At 39.0% G+C, this 22885-nt stretch overlaps 1 protein-coding gene across 1 annotated transcript in view; it reads left to right on the top strand.

Annotated features, from left to right (window-relative positions):
* The window catches only part of PDE11A (phosphodiesterase 11A), a 135318-nt gene that overhangs the window by 12165 nt on the left and 100268 nt on the right, over positions 1-22885 (top strand). Inside the window, exon 2 of the mRNA XM_086465969.1 lies at positions 5164-5322. Coding sequence (XP_086322095.1) covers positions 5164-5322 — 159 coding nt within the window. The remainder of the gene's footprint in view (positions 1-5163; positions 5323-22885) is intronic.

The raw sequence follows: 22885 nt of genomic DNA, 5'->3' as shown, positions 1-22885 counted from the left end.
AAAATAGACAAATGTACGTGTTAATCTTCCTGACGAGTGAGTGTAGAGCATTACTAAATTATGTCTCTTGAGGTGGCTAGAACAGTCTATAGCATCTGCAATTCACAACATGGAAATAAAAATAGAAATAAAATTGCCAAGAAAAAAAAATCTGTCAGTTTTTAGCATCAGCAAAGACTTAATGAATTATCTCTTCCTCATCACAATCAAATCTTATCTTAGATTAAGGACTGCATGGATTGTTTTCGTCACCCGAGACAACCATGGACATTATTTCACAACTGATATTGTCTAAACTTTTGAAAACGAAACTTGTGCTTATTTCTGTAGAACAGCTCAGTTCCCTCATATTAGGGGAGTCAGAACTGGCTGCAACTATTGTCTGCAGCATAAATGCTAACTTCACCCTGGAGGAACGGAGCTGCTGCCAGTAAATAGCAGCAATTCCCTCCCTGGCTGATAGAGGAGCTGCTGAAGACTATTCTCTACCAGGATGAACAAAGATACTACCTCTTCTGATGGATTCTGATGGTAGATTAGCACTACCTCTTCTGATGAACTTTGGCCTCCTTTGAGTCACTTTGTGATCTGCAGTTTGAGTTGTGCTGTTCCAGAGAATGGATTTCTGCGCACTGCCATGTAAACAAATGACCCATATTTATTTCAGTTCCCTTCAATTTTTATCAGTCTATATTGAAAGTAATTTTCTGCTAAGATTTGAATTTTGTTCTTAGTAGTTTCCTTACTACGTTTGTTAGTATATTTCAGAACTTCAGACTGTTTAATGACTAAAGTACTGTAAGCTCCTCTTACTATTCTGGTAAGCATAGAAAGTTGTTTGAAAAGATATTTAATACCTCTTTTAAACACTTCTGTTTGTAGATACAGCAGTCTTTCTCCAGAGGTAACTTGCTGTGTGTTTTCTGCAGAGGAAGATTAAACAAACTGCAAATCCAAACAGTGTACTCCTTGAGTCATGTCTTTAGCTAAGCTATATGCTGTGAAATATATTGGCACGGGGAGGAGCTTTTTTTAAAATGGGGACATTCCTGTACTTAGTTTTCCAGAGAAACCTGATGTTTTATTATATTTCTTTGAAAAAGCATTTGCACCCCATTGAAATACTAGTCCATGTAGTACATCAAATAAAGACTGATTACATTTGAAGTGCAGCAGCCAGAAGTGGGGCCAAAAAGTCTCCATCTACTTGACAGAGAAATCATGAGCATCTGCAGAATGTGGATGTGAAGTGGCAGCATGATCTAGCATAGGCATGTGTGTATGATCATGTTACTAACGCTGGGTATCAGTCTTTGCTGGGTGTCATTCAGTAGAAGTGTTCTATAAAGTGATGGCATAACTTTTTAAATGCTGATCAAATTTAATTTGATCTCAAGATGTAATATTGTCACCCTGTGTCTATTTTTTGCACTACTAATTATGTATTTGAAGATAGTAGTTTATAATCACGTACAGTGAATTGTATTCTGAAATTCCTACAAGTATTGAAGCACCTGGGTTTTCACTGAGACATGAGACACTACTTCTCATGCTTTAGTGTAAAATGTGTGAGGTGGGTTAACCCTGGCCAGATGCCAGGTACCCACCAAAGCCACTCTATCACTCCCCCTCCTCAACTGGACAGGGGAGAGGAAAAAAAAAATATAACAGGCTTGTGGGGTTGAGATAAGGACAAGGAGATCACTCAACAATACCATCACAGGCAAAACAGACTCGACTTCAGAAAAATGTAATTTATTACCAATTAACTGAGAGAGGAGTAATGAGAAATAAAACCAAATCTTAAAACACCTTTCCCCCACCCCTCCCTTCTTTCCTGGGCTTAACTTTGATCCCAATTTCTCTCCCTCCCCCCGCTCCAAGCGGTGCCGGGGGGCAACAGGGAATGGGAGTTGTGGTCAGTTCATCACTCCATTGTTTCCTGCCGCTCCTTCCTCCTCAGGGGGAGGACTCCTCACACGTTTCCCCTGCTCCAATGTGGCGTCCCTCTCACGGGAGAAAGTCCTCCATGACTTCTCCAGCATGAGTCTTCCCACAGGTTCAGTTCTTCATGAACTGCTCCAGCGTGGGTCTCCTCCATGGTGTGCAGTCCTTCAGGAACCAACTGCTCCAGCGTGAGCCCCCCTCATGGGGTCTCTGGCAGCAAACCTGCTCCAGCGTGGGCTTCTCTCTCTCCACGGGCCACAGGTCCTGCCAGTAGCCTGCTCCGGTGCAGGCTTCCCACGGGGTCACAGCTTCCTTCAGGTATCCACCTACTCCGGCGTGGGGGCCCTCCACGGGGTGTAGGCCGTCATCTGCTCCACCGCCCACGGGCTGCAGGGGGACAGCCTGCCTCACCTTGGTCTTCACCACAGGCTGCAGGGGAATCGCTGCTCCGGCGCCTGGAGCATCTCCTCCCCTTCCTTCTTCACTGACCTTGGTGTCTGCAGGAGGTTTCTCTCAGATATTCTCATTCCTCTCACTCGCTGCAATTACTGCTGCCCGACAACTTTTTCCTTTTCTTAAATACGTTATCACAGAGGCGAAACCACTGTCGCTGCTTGGCTCGGCCTTGGCCAGCAGCGGGTCCATCTTAAAGCCGGCTGGTATTGGCTATATCTGACATAGGGGAAACTTCTAGCAGCTTCTTACAGAAGCCACCCCTGTAACCTCCCTGCTACCAAAACCTTGCCACATACATGCAGACCCGTTACAATGTGTTACATCAGTCGTGCCCCTAAGCTGTGATTCAAATCTGAAGTAAGAACTGTCTAAAGGCAACTGAAGCCAATTTTTTGATGCATTGGGATTAGTAGTACTACTCCTAAGACTTTAGTACCCAAATAGCTTTGGGGGTAGAAATATCCTCTATGTGCAGCACTGTGACCCCACATAGAATAGGAATGGTAAGAACTATGAAGCAATTCTAGTTTTAATAAAAGATTTGGATTTTGTGTTGAAAAGTGAAGTGGTCTTTGAATGTGATGCCAACATTTATTTCTTATGTACATCCCTCAATAAATGTGTAACCTTAGGTACATTCATTGCCTTAGAAAAAATTAAAATAACAAAATACTTCTGCTGTTACTTCAAAGAGCATCTTGTTATTAGTATCTTTTCAACATGGTATGTTATAAACATTTTTAGTATTTGGTTGTAAGAGGTTGATTTCTGTCATTCTATCATTAAGAGGGATCTTACGCTCACAGTGTGTGCTCTGTATTTGAGAAAGTATGTGCTTTATGATCAATAGGATTACACTGCAAGCTTATTCAGTCATGATTTAGAGATTTTGTATAAGCATTAATTAAAATAAAATCTTCATAGGTAATTATACATTTACGTTGTTCAAAAAACATAAATGCAAGTTGATATAAAAGCATATGAAATAATCATGCCTAAAAAAATTCTGTGTAGTAACAATTTAAAAAGCTTATTGATGATGACAGTAGATACAATTCTTGCCAGCAAAATTTGAAAATAAACAAAACTACAAGGAATTATACTTGCAAAATTCTTGAATAAATGATTGCTACTTGCCATGTAAAGCTTAAGGGTAAACATTTATTGTGGGGATTCAGTTGCTTTGTTCTGTTAACACTAATGAGTTGTGTTATTAAATTTGCCCCTTGGAGCACTACAGATTAATGAAAAAATACTCTTTGAAGTATACTACATTTTAGGAACTTTCAGACTACCTAGATACTTGCAGATACATTTTTCAGCCTGCTTCACAAGGATTTAGTTGGACATTAGTATTGTGAGACAGTCTTCACGAAATCTTTTTGTTTCGTAGTTTATGTAGTTTGAGTATAGCAACTTGACAAACAAAAGTTTAATGCACCACAACTTCATACAGCATTTCTGTCTGAAATTGAGTCTTCCTGGTGTTTCTCATGTACTAGTTATAAGGTTCTATAAGCTGTAACTTATGATGCACAAGAAAATTCAGAAGCTCTCTTGTTTGGTGCAGATACCAAGCAGTGAAGAGTAAGTACAGATCAGTAGAGCAACTTCTACGTAAGCACACCTCCGTCACTAATCAGATTGAACTGGCATAAACTTCAGAAAAACAAATAAAAACTTAAGACAAATATATAGTGTCATGCTGTTATGCTCCCTATTTTACATTAAAGTCTTAATTCTGCAACTGTCTATGCTAATGGACACCCTTGCTCCACTATGGGGTGAACACAGTGCCTTCCCAGCCAGGAACAGTCTAGAAATTAGTACATACCAGGTCAGTGTGGCTCATTCTCCTTCTCTGCATTCTCAGTTAAGGTGACACAGCACTCCTTGCAGCTTGTTATCCTTTGATACAAATCCCAACATCTACATGCTTCATGCACACCCTATGAAGACATATGTCTGGTGAACTGCAAACTTTTATTAGTGTGTGCCTTGGAGGAGCTATGGTGCATGCACAGAGGAGCTTAGGGCCCTCACCAGTACCTGCAAGGGCCTTGTGGTTGCCTTACCAGCTTCACTGGTAGGAAAGTTTATTGGCAGCAATATAGAGAGATAGTGAAGCAAGCGGTATTGTGTAAGATTGAAGAAGGTGAAAACTATCTGTGAACATGTAGTAGGTAGGAACCACACCACAGCTTTAGCCACTGATAGTTGCCTTATCTGTGGCGAAACCTGTGAAAGCCATGGGCAAGGTAGCTCTGACTACCTATGGCCAGTGCCAAGGCCTATGGAGCTGTGCAAGACCCTCTGCTTACAGGTAGCCCTAGAGCCATCAAAGAAGGCACAGTCATGGTGCTGAGCCATGAGTGTAAGGAGCTTGTGCTTTGTCAAGGCCTAAAGCGTGTTATGGAGTTGGTCTCATTTTTTTCTCATATTTATGTTCCTCGTGTTTAATTGGTCTTCATTTTCCATGTTCTGGTAGCTGCTTTGGTAGTGATCCTTTAGGTAGGTCGTTCTTCTACTTGAGGTACAAATGCGGGACTTTACCTTTACATAATTGTATTCACTAAACCTTGTACTGATCCTCTGAGAACTGTTTTCCTTGGTATCTTAACAGAGGAAAAACAGCTAATAAAGAATGGGGTAATAACAAAGAAGCAACAATATAACACTATGTAAGACATTGAGAATGCTGCCTGAAGAAAGCTTAGATGTGTGACATGCATGCTAACGTTTTCTTCTTTTCTTTTGAAGGATCGCCGCTTTAATGATGAGATTGACAAGCTGACTGGATACAAGACAAAGTCACTCTTGTGCATGCCCATAAGAAACAGTGATGGAGAGGTTATCGGTGTTGCCCAAGCAATAAATAAGAATCCTGGAGGTGCCCCTTTTTCTGATGATGATGAAAAAGTAAGGTTACTTTTGTATTGCTTTAATTTCTTTTGTAACTTAGTAGACTCCTCTAAAGATACTTAATCCAAGCAAGTAAGTGGCACAGTACTTGTTAGTGATGGTTTTTTTTAGAAGTGCTTAACATAAAATACATACTTTTGTTCTCAACAAAACATGTATCTGTTCTGTAAATGTGGGGGATCTTGTGGCTAAAACATCAGCTTCATGGTCTTTAAAGCTTGTGTAGACTCTTCTCATGTAGTAGATCTTAGTAGGAAGATTATTTTTTTTATTTTTGAAAACTTGCCTGTAAGAATAAGTTCATGGGGGAAAACTGAGACACTCCTGAGCTTGCTGACTTTAAAAATCACTACCTTCTCTTAGTGCTCTCCATGGGATAAATGCCTGTGGCATATGCAAAAGGAATTTTATTTTAGAGGAGATGATGCATATACAACTTTATGCTATTCTAAAATATAGGAGACTTGCAAATACCCGTGGATGGACAAAGAGGGCAGGAAGAGAACACTAGATGTGAACATGAAGTGAAATTTGGAGAGTAAACTGAGCTGGAAAGGCAGGAGAGTAGAGGGAGCCACAAGTAGGGAACTTGAATTAAAGAAAGCGGGGAAAACTGGAAATGGTGCTGTTGAAGGCAGATGCATACAGCTGAGCATGGAGGGAGAATGCGTGTGAAGCCAAAAAATGGTGGGGGAAGAGGGTGGTGGAGGGCGGCAAGCCCCCAGAACAGCAACTCTCTTTGCCCAAGAGAGAGAAATGGAGTCTCCTTCAAGCATGTAATAGGGAAATAGACCTCTCTCTTAAAATACTGTTGAATCTCATGTTTGTGGAAGTGTAGTTAGAGGCAGACTTTGTCCCTGAAAGCTCTTTATGTTGATTCAAAGGCAATTAATATTTGATGTAGAGCCATTGTTGGTGTATTACATACATGTTGACATGTCTGTGCTATGACAAAAAGAGATGTTAATGCCTGTTGGAAGGGGAAAATCCTGTCACATTGGTTTGTCTAAATAGGTGGAGATCACTTTTAGAATCAAGATAGCTTGAGATGAATGAAATGCATTATAAAGCTGAACTAACAGTGGTTTATAAAGGCTATGAAATATTGCATAAATCAAACTTGTCTTCCATAGGAACGACAGTAATTGTATTCTCGAGTACTTCTTGAAGTTGTTATTACATTATTATTTTTACTTATTATATACTTAGAGCGATGTATTTAGAGTATTGTGCATAACCATTTCATAGTTTGAAACAGCTGTTTGGTGGGAATAAGAATGTGAATCTTCATATGAATAATGTCTGTTAATAGAATCATACTCTGGTTTGTTGTGCAGTCAGGGTTGTTAAAAATTTATTGCCATTTTTAAATTTCAGCATATGCAGGAACATTTTGCATTCCAGGTAGGAAAATCTTTGCCAAGTGGAATATTAGTAAGTGAGTGCAATGAAGCTGAGAGTGAGTGAAAAGGTCTACTGATTATTTTTATACCTTGTATTAGTTATCAGATATCTTCCAATAGAAACATTTAGGAGCAAATATTTCTTCATATTCTTACTCTATGTGTATGTATATCTGGCATCATCTTTTGATTAGAAGTTTTCTTCTAAGGAAGAAAGTTGGTCCTATCTCTGGCAATATCACCTGGTCTAGCAGCATATTAAAGACAACTTTTCTCTTCTGTGAAAAGCTTCTGAAAACTTTTTCCATGAAAATAATTAGCTTTTAATTTCTATTTCTGCAAGGTGCCTGTGTAACTGATTCTGCAGAGTGATTTAGTTTGAATTAACTTTAAAAATAACTCTAAATTTTCAGCTGCTACTTTTTCAGACATCTGAAGTGACCCAGTACTACTTAAATTGTTTCTTTATAAATTATTGAAACTTGTGTAACCATTTGTTTCTGAATTACTTTTGATTCTTGACAATCTTGGATGTTGAATGTTGGATTTATTAGCATACGATACAAATCTGGCAGTGTATGCTACAAAGGGTAGCCAAATGCAAATTAAACAAAATGAGACCTTCTCTGAATAGGCTTTTTTCAGCCCTTCTTTTTAATAGTACCGTGTGTAAAGCGAATTTTGTTTAAGCCTTTATCATGGATACTACATTTGATTATCATACATTCAGTTAGCAAAACAGCTGTGTATATGTGACTTGTGTATTACATAAATAAACTTATTAATGTAAATATTTGATTCAGTACTGAGGCTGTGGCATTTGCTTCTGTTCAGTGACTGCTAAATATTATCTAAAATCAGCAAGTTGCTTATACTTCAATTACCATCTTTATTTTTACTAGTCATTTTTATCACTGTTACAATTATAAGCCTGTATGTTAGAACTCTTCAAGAATATATCGAATGGGTTCTGACACATAGAGTTTATGGAAAAAATAAATGAGAACGTAACCATTATCGTGCCCTGTAATAGATCTTAGATTTAATGAAGCCTGGCAGCCTGTCTGCATGCTGTTATTTCCAAATCTGTGCTTTTAAGTTACTTCACTCATGGATAACCTAGAAAGCGTGATATACCTCTGGGAAGCAAGAGAACACAGGCTTCCAGGAGAATGTCGTGCAGGATTAGCAAATGTTTGTTTTGTTTTTTTTATCTGAACATCAGCAGAAGTGGTTATAAGGAAAGGGGGTGTGCGAGAACTGGGAAATCCTTTTCAAAACAAGAAAAAAGATCTACCTGGGTATTGAGGTGGTTTGTGCAGAAAAGTGTGATGAGTAGCTTGCAAAAGATGTAAATTCAGGTTTATGTTGATGTTACAATTTCTGACAATTAGCAGCTTCAGAATGGTTAGAAAATGAAAATGTAAATTACTCTTCCTATTCCCCCCGCCCCCCGTGCCCTCTGGGAGAAATGTTGGTATCACAAGTGTGACTCTTGTTTACAAGTGTCTATCCTCAGTATTGGGCAAAGCAATTAGTCTGTTGGGTTTTTTACAAAGCTACAAGACTATATTGTATAATGAAATGTCACTTGGGGCACTATTGCCTTGAGTTAATAGGATACAAAGAATTATGTTTTCAATTAGAATTAAGTAGATGCTACTCTTAGTTATTTTCAGGAAGTTAAGAGCAAATAAAATATTTAAGATTTGAGGAGTTTTTAATGCACCCAAGCTGTAACCAAGTTTATATTTTGCAATATGTAAAATGGAGTATTAGATTTCAAAGTTTTTCTAGTTTTGCTTTTCATGGCAATTTTTCATGTTTTTCTTTTACATCTCTGACCATGGTGATAACCACCACAGCACTAATAATGAGTCTAAGCGAGTTTCCACACGTAGTGATTGTTTCCCACTGCCAAATTTCTTTTCTCCTTTTGGTGTAAGGGATGTTTCAGCCAATTCATTGAAGTGCAGAACTAGACTTGACAGCCACTGGCATGAGAGAAAGTGTTCTGTTTCGCAGTATGTTTTGTCTCCCCAACATCAGTGGCTCAGTTGAACAGGCTGATTTCAGAGATTTCCAGTTTGATACAAACAGTAGTAGAATACCATATTACTTTTGTGTAGCAGCCATCGCTATTACATTATGTTGTGTCATTGCTAACTTGTTGGGAAAACAGACTGGTGATATACTTTTACATGTATTTGGCAAATGAAGACAACAGTTCATCTGCACAGACATACAGTAGGAAGATTAAAACCCCAAACCCATGAAAAGAACTGTGCAGCCTGCATGTATTCCCAGTACTGTCCTGAAGATTCATTTAAGTATTTGTGCTGTTTGCTGGTGAGTCATACTTGTTCCAGGACTGGTGAGAAACTCAGCCTAACAAGAGCTTGACAGTCTGTAGCTTAGATTATTGTATGCCCTTTAGAGTCTTCTGAGATGCAGTGCCAAAACAAATCTAATCCTCCATCAGAGAGGCTTAACAGACAGCAGCAGCAGTTCCACTGTCACTTAAACTGGTGTCCTGGTTCTCTGGCTCTGATATCCTCCTAGCCTGAAAGAAGTGAATTGACTGTGGGGAAACTACTCGGGGCAGCCAGCTTGAATTAAATCCTGCTTGACTTATGGAAAAGCGGTGAGAACTCTCATGGGAGGGGGAAGGAAGAACTGAATTTGGTTGTCTGTGCTGTGTGGATAGTTTTATTAAGAAATATATATATCTCCAGATTCCAGGATTCAGCTGGTGTATGTTTGGTTTGTGGGGGCTTGAAGATACAGTTCTGTCACGCTCCAACATTTTTATTTCCTACATTCTAATAGCAGCCCTGTAATTCTCAATTGCCAATCGAATGTGCTTTTCTTGGTCTGTATTAGTTAAGGCTTAAATATATTCTATACCAGCTCTGCCATATTGATGAATGATTTACAGGGATTTTGCTATACCTGCTAATTTATTTTCTGTGGGTTTTTGCGTGATGGGCTTAGAGTCATGCTGGAAGGTAGCAATTTCAAACTCTGTTAGGACTGTTTCTTTATCTTAGGGAAGTAATCAACTGTAAATAAAACTACAAGTGAAGGGAGCGATCCAGAACAGGCAAGCATCTCTGACTTGTGAAAATGTTAACCCCAGCTCTATGAATGTGTGGAATTTACCAAAAAGTCACCTGAAAATTGTTTTGGTGGGTCCACTAGAAAGGAACATAAGAAACAGATTAGGGAAAGAACTTTTTTGTGTTTCGTGTATTGCAATATGTGATGACCTCCTGCTAACATCTGCCTTGGTTCTCTGAAAATCTGCATGACAGTGAGACTCCAAAAGCTATTATTTAAAATGGGCGTAATCCTCAAAGGAGTCATGTGGCCCATATGTCGCTTACATCCCAATGCAAGAGACAAATTTGCTGAAAGGCAGCAAAAAACCCCAAAGACACTTGAAGGATAAAGGTGCTGAAGCGCTACAACTATCTGGGAAAACTTTAATGGTCTATTAGGCACTGTTCTCAAAGTACTTGCTACACAAATCTAAATTAAAATAAATCACTGTAACTGAACTCTCTTGCTGAGGGAGTTTCAAACAATTTATCACTAGAATATTGGCTTTATCAAGGCAGCTTCACACCGCTGGTTGCAACCTACAGCACCAAATGACTGCAGTGACAAATATTTGAATGGACTTCTTTGTTTTGCATGCATTCAGTCATGCTTTCAGGTTAAGCTGAAAGTCTAGATTTCTTTTTAGTTACAGAACTCTATAAATGTGCTTGAAACATAACAGAAACATTTGTATCAATACCTCTGTTTTGAGACTGACAGTCAATATTTGAATTAGACACTCTTATCTTTGAGGTATGGAAACATGTCTTAAGATGTGTCTTACAGTGATATTTTAGTGAACTGTTTATTTTTTCAAATATAGGTGTGTATTTTCCTAGGCTCGGGCTACTTTGCTGTGCGTTTATGGTACATATTACACTAAATCCTAGATATCTGTTTGAGGTCCCTAGGTACTATCATAAAACAAATAAGCACATTGTCAGATTCGGCATCAGGAAGGGTTTCTCTACAGAGCAGTTCAGTGAAGGTTTTCATGGTTTTTTTTTGTGGGAACTGGGATTTTGTTCTTGTCTTCTATGATGGTGAGAGTGAGGAAGGTATCTGAATTCTTCCTGCAATTGCCAACAGGAATTTGAGCCTGTTGGCTCTTCCTGTATTTCATGTGCTTGTAACTTCTTAAATAATTAATACAGGGACTTGAACAAATAAGAGCTCTTGTCTGTAAACCTAGACTGTTATTTGGCTACTGTTTGTAGTATTTGACTCAAAGCTCAATAAACTAAATGGAAGAATCTCTGCTGACTTCATGGGTTTTTAAAAGCCAGCATGAAACCTCTGTCCACTTCTACTATAGGAGTATTCCATTAAATGCAGACTTACAAGTCTATTTTATGAAGCTTGAATTCATCCAGGTCAGCACTGTAAATAAATCAATTTAGGATCAGTTTTGGCTTCTTCCACGCGATGCAAACAGGCTCCAATAGTCTGAACACAGTTTCTGTGGTAGACTGTGTTGTTGATCAAATGCCTCTCTGAGATATCTGGATTCACTAGACCTAAAAAAGATGACTGCTTAATACCCTTTGTGAACATTCATTAAGAAGTCAGAGAACTAGAGAGGTGTTTATGCCACCCCATCCCCCTGCCCAACACAGCAAAGGTCAATCTGTTCCTCAAGTTAAGGTTGTTTTCTTTCCTAGGAGATATTTTGTCAGCTGCCTAGAGTTCTGAAGTTGCCTTTGAGCTTGAAAAGCTGATCAATTTTAGAAATCGTGAGTCCTGGAAACTGAGCCATACAGAGAGCCATGAGACAGAATAAAACTTTCATAATATTTGTTGGATGCTTGTGGTCAAAACAATCTAGTTGGCACACAGAAGAACACTGTGCATTTCTTCCCGTGTTGGGCCTCATCTCTGTACAGTTCTACAAGAATTGTGTTAAATCTAATCACAGTATGGGAGCTGCTGGTTTTATGTACCCAAAGCTGTGTGCAGGTTATGTTAAATCCACCCAGTAGATGCATTAGATGATCTTTGTGTCTCTAGTATCGACTATTTCAAGTGGACTAGAGAATCACCAAGATAGCATCCACAACTGTGTAAGGACTTTAAGATGTTTTTGTTGTCTAAAATGCAGAGCCTTGAGCCTTCAACAGGCTGATGGTAATAGGCAGTGCTTTAGCAGCCTGAGGTAAAGAGTTTTTTTGCTATTCTCTTTGGCAATTTGTGGAAGCAGTCTGACTGATTTCCTAGGAAATCAGAGCCCTTTTCTTTGGATGTGAGGGCATTAAGTATTTGTATCTAACACAGAATTTGAGAACACGTGTTGCTGCTTTCCTTCATGCTTAGTTTAGTCATGTTATCAAAAATTACACTTGAATGATTTTTATTAATGATGTCCCTGTTTGACAAAGCTCCAGAGGAGTTGTAAGGATAAGTATCCATTAGAGACATTAATCGTGAAGCATTCAGTAGTACCTTGGGTCCAAGTCTTACTGAGAGACCTCTGGGTCTTCCTGTGAATTCTGAAGCACAAAAATAGCCCTGGAGCTTGTGGTCTGTTTTCCCTTTTTCTTTGGTATTTACAAGGGATGGCAGCAGGCCTGGAGAAAGGAGTTCAAATATCTACTGGTCAAACACACAGACTTCACAGGAAGACTGGGAAGGCAACAAAATGCTGTGATCATGGACGCTTTTGTGCAGCCACACTACGTTCTTCAGTGAGAAGTAGAATAGTGTACAGTTTTCAACAGAAAGCCCAGAAGCCAAGAATTCTGCAGTTTTGACGGTAATTTTCAGTCACTTTAGTAACTAGAAACTGTGATGTTAATATTACTTTTATCTTTTTTGGTAATCCTATATTAATAGAATTTTCGCTTTAATGCTTTCAATACAAAAACAATAATACAAGGGCTCAGGAGGATTAGAATTTTGTTCGGTTCATCTGTCAGCAGAAAGAAAGCCTGCCATAAAATAGTCTGAGAACTATGATATGTATTTGTGTTACAATATAACTCTTGGTTACTGTCTACATAAGCAATTGACTGGAAAAGTTTTTTTTTTCCTGGAGTAAACCATGTTGATACATTACCTAAGGAATAAAGTTTTTTACCTTCAGCTGTCTTCCTTTTCTTGGCAGAACTCCCTTAAACCAACTAAATTATTTTGATCAAATGCCTCATTAGAAAGATCTTGTTTGCTTCAAGTGAGACCTGCAGTGGAGCCTTGTTATGGAAGCGTGTAGAAGGAGAAACCTTTCTGGTTGGCAGCTGGTGAAGCCTTCATTTCTGACAGTTGCTGGAGATGTGCCCTGTGGGCTGGATGGGAGGACTTTGTCCCTAGGGAGGTGTTTTCTGAACTTCTGTTGGTCTGTTCAGTTTTCCATAGCTGTTCTTCATAATAACTTCAAGGCTTGATATACTTTTAGAAAACAGCATTTTGCATCTCCTGCAAATAGCTTATCTTTCCTGAAGCAGAATGAAATGTTCATACAGCAGTTCCTGCCATCAAAAGTATTTCCCACTGGAATAGTGATGCTGAGCCTGTCTGTAGCTATCAGTTACATGATGAGATGTTGAAAACTACTTAGCAAATCATTTTGCTAAAAATTAAGTCAACCTCTGACCTTCAACATGTTATTACAGGCTTCATATGAAATGGTAATTAAAACAGTATTGTGTTCTAGCACTGACTCATGGTATGCCCTTGGGCAAATCACTTTACAGTGGTCTCTCTTCTGAAACGTAATTCTAAAAATGGCATTAGGTGGTTCCATATGTACTATCAGACTTTCCATTTTAAGTATCCTTACTTTATAATAAAATTATTTTCCTTCTTGCTGAGATCAGCCTGAGGTTTTGAAGCCTTGTTGAATGCTTTTTTTTTTTTTTTTTTTTTTTTTTTTGCATGCAGCAGCTGTAATCTGGACAGATCTGGTTAGAAAATGCCAAAACAATTTCACAAAAATCAGTTTCAGCTGTTTAACTGTCTCAGCTTTACATATAATGTTTCTGATTTTCATGAAAATTGTGCCACCCTGCTGTCCTTGATTGATCTGCGGAAGTGTAACTGGTCTATAATTAGTGAACTCCTGATAGTACATTAGAAGGAACTCAGTCCTCCTCCGTGCTGTCTTTGCAATTAACAGCCTGAGAAATTCATGTCTGCATCCCAGCAGTTGGAATATGTAAGCAGCAATGTAGCTGTGATGCCTGCTAGGAGTGTATAGGAATGTGTTTGCCCTATATCTGGGAAAATGGCTGTTTAATTCTGTGGCCACAAATGAGGAAAACTCTTGTCCTCTTCTTTCATAGGAACATAAGAAGATCTTGGCTGCCTCAGATGAAAGGTCTGTCTCACCCAGTGACCTTTCTCTCAGCTGCTGAAAGCAAATGCCTGGGATGAGGCAAGCATTCTCTCTCGTACTCCACCAGTTTCCTGTGATTTGCAGCTCAGGGCCAGGCATGATATCTGTGTTTAATACCACCCCAGGGATTTTCTACATATGAATCTGTTCAGGAATTTCTTGAAGTAAGACAAACTTCTGCTTTTTACAACACCCTGCACATTGTGTGAAGAACTGCCATGTGACTTCCATTAATTTAATGTTATTCCTCCTTGTTTTGCTTTTAGTGAACACAGTGAAGAGTCATTCCCTATCCATTTTCATGCCAATTGTTTTGTTCTAAAAATCTTCAGCCTCTAAAATCTGTGAAGTTCCCACCTGGTGCAACAGTCTTTCCTGCAGTCAGCTGTCTATTTTGGCAGGGGGGGTGCCTGCTCCCCAGAGCCCTGGGCAGTGCCTGCAGTCTGTGACAGTTGGTACTTTCCATATCTGGAGAAGTAGAAGGCATGAAGGGTTTGAATTTTTTTTTTTTTTTTTGCACACTCTAGCTTGAAAAACCAAGACCTTCACTTTTCTTACTGTTTTGAAACTACCTCTCAGGTGTGCCCAGAACTGTCAGGGCAGGTGTTTGTTGCTTGTTGGCATCTTGATGTCACTGCATTACCAGAACATTTAAAAAAAAAAAAAAGTTTTCTAGTTTTGTTCATCTAACCTAGCTAGTCTGCTTTGCTAATTGTTAATTTTAACAAAAACTCTTACTGTTCTTATGAAAGATTCCAGACTTCCATGAATCATTGTGGGTATTGGGAAGTATCATGTTTTCAATAAACAAAAATAAAATAAAAACCAAACAAAAAAAACCCACTTACAACAAAGCATGAAAAACATGTCAGGTAAGCAGTGAAAGTTAGTCAACAAGATTAACAATTAGTGTGCAGCAAGACTACATGTTCCAGAGTAGAACTGACTAGAATTATGAAGGCTAAAGTAGTTTAACCAACTAATGAAAATTATTTTGCTTTTCTTGTCTAGCTGGCAAACACTAAACAGGGGTTAAACAATATTATGACGATTTCTTTGGTTGGAACATTGTTGGAGCTGTCAGAGGTAATGGAGCTATATTGTTCATAATGGTAAATGGTGGTCAGAGATTTCAGCAAGGAAACTATGCAGTGCACTTCAGGTAACTCTTAACAGGGTAAGCAAACTGTTTAGAAAAATATTTCTTGTGAGCAGCACAGTGATACAGGCAGGGCACTGGGAAGAACAATTAATTTAACAGTGCTTTGTGAATGCTGTGAGTAAGCCCATTAATTGTCAGTTCAGTCTGTGAGGAATCCTTTTACTTAGAGTATTTATCTGCATACATTTTAAGCAAAACAAATATTTATACTGGCAGCTATCTAGGCTACAGTCTTCGGACTGAACTTGACATGAATTTAACCTTAGTTTTAATTTGCTGGCAGTTTGCTGTCTACGTGGTAGAACGGATAAAAGCAAAACTTGTTGATTTTTTTTCTCTTCTGTTTTTTTTAAAAAAGGCTTTTGCTGTATAACAACAGACTAGAATTTTGTGATGCTGGTGTCATGGTTACAAGGCAAATGCAGTGATAATAGCTCTCTGGCATGTGGTAATAGCTCTCCAGTGTTGTGGCATACTTTTAAACTGGGAGGTGAGTGGAAATGCCCTGGAGCTGTAGTGAACAGTGTGTAGGGCTGCACTGTGGGGTCCCAAGTGTGGGGAAGCAAGTGCCAGTGGCAACGGAATTGCAGAGATCAGAGAGCTGAGGATGTCCTAGCTGCCATGTGGTGAGGTGTCAGTGGGATGTCTTGTAGGACAGCGGGGCCAAGTGTTGTGGACTGAGCTGGAGCAGCCCTGCAGACTTGTCCTGCAGAGCAGAATAGGTATGAATATGGTACTACTTCATACTAAGGAGAGGAGGCTTTGGAAGAAGGAAGCTCGCCAAGACATGTTACCATAAACACAATCTGAATTTTCCTTTTCTGGCACACACAGTGGAAAACAAGTTCAGTGTGGTTAGTGGGGGCTGTGTACTTGCTTCTGTGCTCGTCACAAAGGTTTATACTCTGCTCTAGCCTAGGGTTTCAGGGCTTCTCCTTCAACTTGAGGTGTAAAGTCAGGAACTTTTAATCCTGTATGACCAGGAACTTTGGTTCTCAGTGATGGCAAAGATTGTTGCCACACTACTGGACGTGCCCAGCAGCTGAAATGTGGCCTCAATAATACAGCTGTCACAAGGGTGAACTTGGATTTCTAGTCTTTTAAAGAATATAAAATAATTCTGAACTTCAAGAAGTTGGCAAAATTTGACAGAGCAGTAGGAATGTTGATGATTTATAAAAGCTGAAGTCTGCCTGCAGAAGTGTTAAACCAGCAGATTGGCAAGAAGCTTCTCACTAACAAATTAGAGCAACAAAATACCGCATCTAATTGAAGTTTTGGGAAAAACATCCAATGTAGAGACTGTAATTTTTCTTGTAAGTGGAGAGATTATCTCTGGTTTTATGTGATCTCATGAACATCTGGCAAAATTTGACCACTGAGTGATAAATGTAGTAGTGGCTGCCAGCCCAAGTAGTTCATATACAAATGAAAGCATTTTATTTTTCTGAAGCAGATTTTGGGAAATCACTGTGCTCAGCTATCAGTCTTACGAGGTTTGAAGTTGCTGCATTGATGTTTACATTTGGAAGAACAGAGAGGTGCTTTTTTCTTTTTTTTTTTTTTTTCCTCAGCCTCTTACAGCTTTTCACATACAGTCTAAAAATTATATTCTATTTTCAGAGTAGAAATAGTGAAAAAGAATGGTGAAAAACTTATTTCATAAGCCTCTGTGTTTGATGTGTAAGGAGGATTTAATATATGTTAATCAATAAAATGAATTCTTCCCCTGACTAACTACTCAGTGATCATCTTTCTCACTGATGTAATACTAAATTAGTATGTCCTGAACATTAAAAACAGAATACTTCCATTATTGTTTTATCAGATACTTAGACTTTTTCTTTTAATGAAAACTGAACTAGAGATGAATAATCTGGATTGATTCTAAGTTAATTTATTCTAATTTGCATGGCCTTCTGTTTTGCTTCTGCTGTCAGTTTTATGGATTTTATGAGAATAGATCTGTCAAGTCAGATACTAAGATCTATTTTTGCTTATATAAAAAGATTAATTTAGGTGTTAGATGCTTGTAGTAGAATGTGATGTTGAAGCTGGAAATATCTAACTGTTAAAAATATCCATGAGATACTGTTTTAAACAGAAACTGCTTTTCTGGGATAGTTGCTGTAATTCTGATGTGAAGTTAATCAGGCAGTGTGATTTTATGTGAATATGATGAAATGAAAGCGAGTATCAGGAACAATAACCAGAACCTTGTGTATCTGGATGCATCTTCTACAGCAGCAGAGTTGTAGCAGCAGAAATGTGTTGGTTTTCTTTTTTTAATGGAATTATTTTCCGTTTACTTTTTTCTCAGTATTTTAAAGGCAGTCAAACCTGCCTTCTGCTTTTCTTGGAGGACAGAGGTCTCTGTCTGACTGGCAGCAGCTGTTGCCATGCCTAATGGTATGGTTATACCCCTGCTAGTCTGGCATTGGGACTAATGAATTAATACTCAAATTTGTGGTCTTGTGATTGGTACTGTTACATCAACCAGAGCTACATACCGATACTTTATCACTTTCGTCTGTAGTTACTGTCACACACACACCAAAAAAAAACCCCGAAAATGGGCTGATTGCTATTTTACATTCAGAAGCAAGTGTAGGAAGGCAGAAACTGTTGTCTAAGACAGGTTTTTGCAGCAGGGAGAGGAGTGGAGGCAGGAAAGGGCAGGGCTGGGGGAGTGAAAAGCTGGGGCAAACCCAGGCTGAAGGCACAGCAACAAGCGATGGAGAAAGCATCCTGCACTCCTGCATTGGCGTCTAGCGCTCATGTGCCACCAGAAAAGAGTCTCACCCCCTCTAGTGGCTTGCGTTCCTACTTGGTTATGATAGTAATATACGTGCTCTTTTAATTTTATAACTAGAGTAGTGCCTCCCGAAGATAAGTTGTGGCTCTTCTTTAGCTTAGTGTTTCTGATATATTTAGTGTTTTTTTAGCACTGAAAGATGGCAGCGTGTTTTGTAAGTGTTAATTAAATATAAATCAAGTTAGCCATCTTCATCCTTCCTTCGCGTTTTCTGGTAGACATTTCTCCACATTAGGGCAGCCCAACTTTAGGCTAAGAGCGCTACAAGTGCTTGCAGCTCTCCGTGTCAAACCAGGACTTTGCATTTCTAGGCGAGGGTGGAAACCGTTCGGCGCTCTCAGTCGCGTTATGTAAGTGGGAGCAGCCTGTTCACACTGCCATCAAGTGGATGCAAGGCATTACGGCACCAGCGTGGTGCTTCAAGTGTCTCATCCCCTTTGTGTTACATCAACATCTTAATAAACCTACATTCGCTTACTTGCACACCTGATTCTGACAACACCTGCAAGGGCCTCTCTCTTCTGCCTGCAGTACTGAAGAAGCAGAGTTAATTCTCTAAAACCATGGGCTTACATGGAAGATAAATCAAGATTATTTTGCTGTGTAGTTCCTCTGCAACTGACTTATGATACGAGGTTAATATCCTTATCATGGGTGAATAACTGAGGCTTCACTTAATGTAGACTGAAATATTCAAACATTAGTAACTGTCAGAATTGAAGCCGTGCTCACAATTGCATTCAGAGTTTTCCATAGGTCATGTTTACTTTACGAGCAATATTTGCTATTTCTTTTCCCGTGACTGTTGTGTAGCCTCAGACCTTATTTGCCTCCTGCTTTTCAATGTAATTCTGAAGATGACACGATGAGGGGATGATCAGATCCAAAAATGGGCACAGACACCTAAAGCAAGATTTTAAGTGTACTTCAGGCATCTTCACTCAAAAATAGTCTTATGGCTACCTGATCCAAGAAATGCCTTGCACTCAATAGCTACCTCCCTCTTCATGCACAAAGTTATCCAGTCTACCCACATACATTTGTGCTTCAGTCTGGCAGTGTCACCAATTATTAAAAATTGAACAACCTTTTATTTTGTTAGATGCTGAAAGTAGCTGCACATTTTGCAAGAGCATAATTTTTTTGGTTATTTGTAGCTGTATCACATTTTAGATGTGAAGGTGAATGTTCCATGCTGATTTTTTTTTTTTTTTTTTTTGCCTTGGGCAGAAACTGCTTTGCATTTTGCCTTTTTTCTTCTAATCTACTCAAAATATATTTTTCTCAAATTATTTTTGGAAATACTTTTTGTCAAGCTATCGCACACGAAAGTTCTGGAAAGGAAGCCTTGACATTTGGCTGTGAGCTGAGATACACGTAGCTGAACACATCATGGGTACTGTGAGGAACCCAACACTGTCCCATGTGGTTTAAAAAAATAATATTTTTTTAAAAAAATTGCATCATCAGAGCTTTGTCATTCTGCTTTCTAGTGTATGGGTCGTTAGACATCTCATGTTTCTTCTCCTGCTTCAACAGTTGTTTCATCCTTTTTGCAGCAGGCAGCATACCCCAGTGCTGTACATGAAGCCTGTCTTCCCTTAGTGTGTTCCATTTTTCTTATCCTGTTGCTATCCTTTTGCTAAGGTCTGTTTTCTCCCTACGCTTTGTTCAGATGGGTGCGTTTGTGAAAGGGGTAAGAGCCTCAGTGATGTGCTCTTTGGTAGGGCTCAGCATGTATCACTTCTTGCTCAGATGCTGAACATGGTGGTGGTAGAAAAGGTCATTTCACAGAATCTTTCAGCGTTAAAAGAACTTCTGCATGCTCAAAGGACTGCTAGATGTCATGCCAATGAAAGCTGCTACTGGAGGTTGTCACAGTCTGGCACTTTGTCATACAGCATTGTATATCTTCAGTTTCAGATATTACTAGAAGTGAATACAAGGATGTAGAATATCCTATGTCCCTGCTATATTATTTGCAGACAGAAACAACTAAGTTTGCTTGATCTATATGGTGTACAATGCAGTAGATCCTTTCTTTTTGAGCTTTATTTATTAAACCTTTTTACCATTTTATTTTAGTATTGTTTAGAATTTTCCTTTGTTTTGCTGTCCTATCTCTGTTTGAATTTATTTTTTATTCATGTAATACTGTTTTATTTCTAACTTATTTTTCTGCAATACAAAGGGATATTCTCCTTACTTTCTGCCTTACTCATCCTTGTCATTCAGGAACCTAAAGGTAGTAATGGAAACGAAAGATACATCACTAAAAAAACCCCAGCAAAACAGTTGTAGTCACAATGTCTAATAAAAAGTTAAAAAATAGGAAAATTGAGAGTATCTGGGAAGTATGGAAGTGGTGACTATCCATTGCCAATACAAAGCGGAGCACTTTGTAAGGCAGGTCAGCAGAAGGGCTCCTAATCTATTAAACAAAAGCATAAACTAAAAAAGGGTAAGGATCCATGATACAAAGAGAAACAATTCTGTTCATGATAGCAGGAGTGGAGAGCATACATCACTGCATCTGTAGTGCAGATAGATGACACAGGATGGTAGGTTGACTTCTGCTTGCCAGTTTAAATAATAGCGTGGCTGAGGGGCTGGTTATATACCCTTAAATATGCAAGGAGAAGGAATGTAATGTAGAGAAAAAAGGAGTAAAGGGGAGGGGGAAAAAAGTTCAAACCCGAAGATATAATTTGAGGTTTGTATATAAGGTAACTTTAATTGTTGAAAAAATGTCTTGAAATAATAGGCAAAGCCTGAGGAATTGTAGTAGGACAATGTTTGCTTTCACATCCCCCTTTTAAGAGGCAAAATTTGTGATAACTTCAATTCAGTTCAGTCTTCTTGGACACTGTGATTCTATGATACCAATGTATCCTATTTTTTCATCTTGTCCTGTTTTGGTCAGTACTAATACTCTGAGAAAGCGTTTGTCAGGATGCTAAGTGCAAAAATATATCAGGGTAGTTGGTTCTTTGAACTCGAGTAATAACAAACTTGCTTCTGACATACTCTGGTTTTTGACCTCTCAGCCATAGTTACCTGCAGCAGTGGTAACCGTGTAATAACAACTTTCAGAGAAGTGTTAACAAGGCTTCATGCGAGCTTATGAAATTCTGCAGGAAGCCACCTCTTCGTTCTTGCCTTTTGTATGTAGCTGGCAGCTTTGATTACCAGAACATTAATGCATTTTCCAGAGCCTCAGATTTGGTTTTTTGTGTTGTGAGGATGAGAGCACTACCAGCCCTAGGTTAAATTGGAGGGTGAGGGCAAAGTATATGAGAGGGAGGGAGATTAAATAGTCAGAAAGAGGCAATCCATAAAACAAAGAGATGGATTGATCTGCCTAACTGGATTGTCTAAGTGCTCTGGGATATTGTATCTGCTTAACAGAGCAAAATAAAAGTTAATAGTTCCAATATGGAAGCTAATGTGTTTATAAGACCCTTAAGTCTTTTTTGTTTAAACAATTTAAACTGTTTAGCAAATACAACTGATACTGTACTTGTTTTTCAGGTAGAAATGGAAATGATGCCATTTGTTTTCTGGGTAGAGTCCTCAGTTTAGCCTTTGTTGTTTCTTAGCTCTCTGAACTATTGTTATTAGCTACCATCTCTTGTCCTACAGAAGATGGCTGCAAGGATGTCTATACGGGATTGTTAGTTGGCTCTTGAATGCCAGAAAGTGCTCCAGGTAAAATATACGCTACATAAAATTCACCAGTCAACTAAAAATGTGGAATCCTGGGTTCAAGCCTTGGCGATGGCTTAACTGTGGCAGCACCCAGATTGGGGTCTGGTATGGGGAGCAAGGCTTCATTTCTGGGCAACGCAGCTCCTTCTCAGGTGCTCACTGTGTGCAAGTTCCAAGCCAAACCTGTAAGTAAAGATACTGTGTGTTTTGCATCATCATTGATACATGCTGCTCTTGAACAGTCCTCAACTAAATTGAATTATATGTTGTGATTTCTCTTTAGGAAATCATATGTAATGCATGTAAATGCAGTGAAAAAATTTTCAATGCAAGTGTTAGGGAGATGATAAATCTTTGACTTTTTTAGGTACATCATAGTTTTATCTTTTCTGAAAGTGTGCCTTTGCTTTGTGTGTGTCCATATGTTACCTTTTTTTTTTTTTTTAACCTTGAAGCCCCACTCGTGGGCTCAAGACCCCAGTATGGTAGGTGCTGTACAGGCAGCGAGCAGGAGGCAGCTTCTCCAAAGAGATGGTAGGAAGTATTACAAAAATGGCAGATGGGATGTCCTAAATACATGGCCGATGACCTTTTAGTAGGCTTCCATAGACCTTTTGGACACTTTGAGGGAATTTAATTTTTGTGCTTTATAAATTTTTCAGCTGAAAGTAGGCCACAAAAAGGGATGTCAAGGGAAGAAGAAAAATAGTGCGATAGTAGTCATAGTGGAGAAATCGTAGTAGTGGCAAACTCTTCACCTCTGTGAACTAAACTAGGGTTGCAGATCGGGCTGACTGGTGTAGTCACCGAGCAGTAGCATTAGGTCAAAAGTTGTAGCTAGTCTTTACAGGACCAAATGATAAATGGATAACTCTGTCACGTTTGCATTAATGCAGTTGTGTGTTAGTGGTTACAATACAGTAGAAGGGTCCTGATACAGTGTTCAAGATTCCTTTCTATCAAAAACATACTATGTGTTTGCCTTATGTTTTGTGGTTTAATACTTAAAAAACCCAATCAAACCAAAACAAGGAAAATAACTG

This window comes from Leptosomus discolor, chromosome 5, assembly GCF_034619465.1.
Source record: "Leptosomus discolor isolate bLepDis1 chromosome 5, bLepDis1.hap2, whole genome shotgun sequence".
In the NCBI taxonomy this organism is placed as follows: Eukaryota; Metazoa; Chordata; class Aves; order Leptosomiformes; family Leptosomidae; genus Leptosomus; species Leptosomus discolor.
This window is presented reverse-complemented; position numbering and strand designations above follow the sequence as displayed.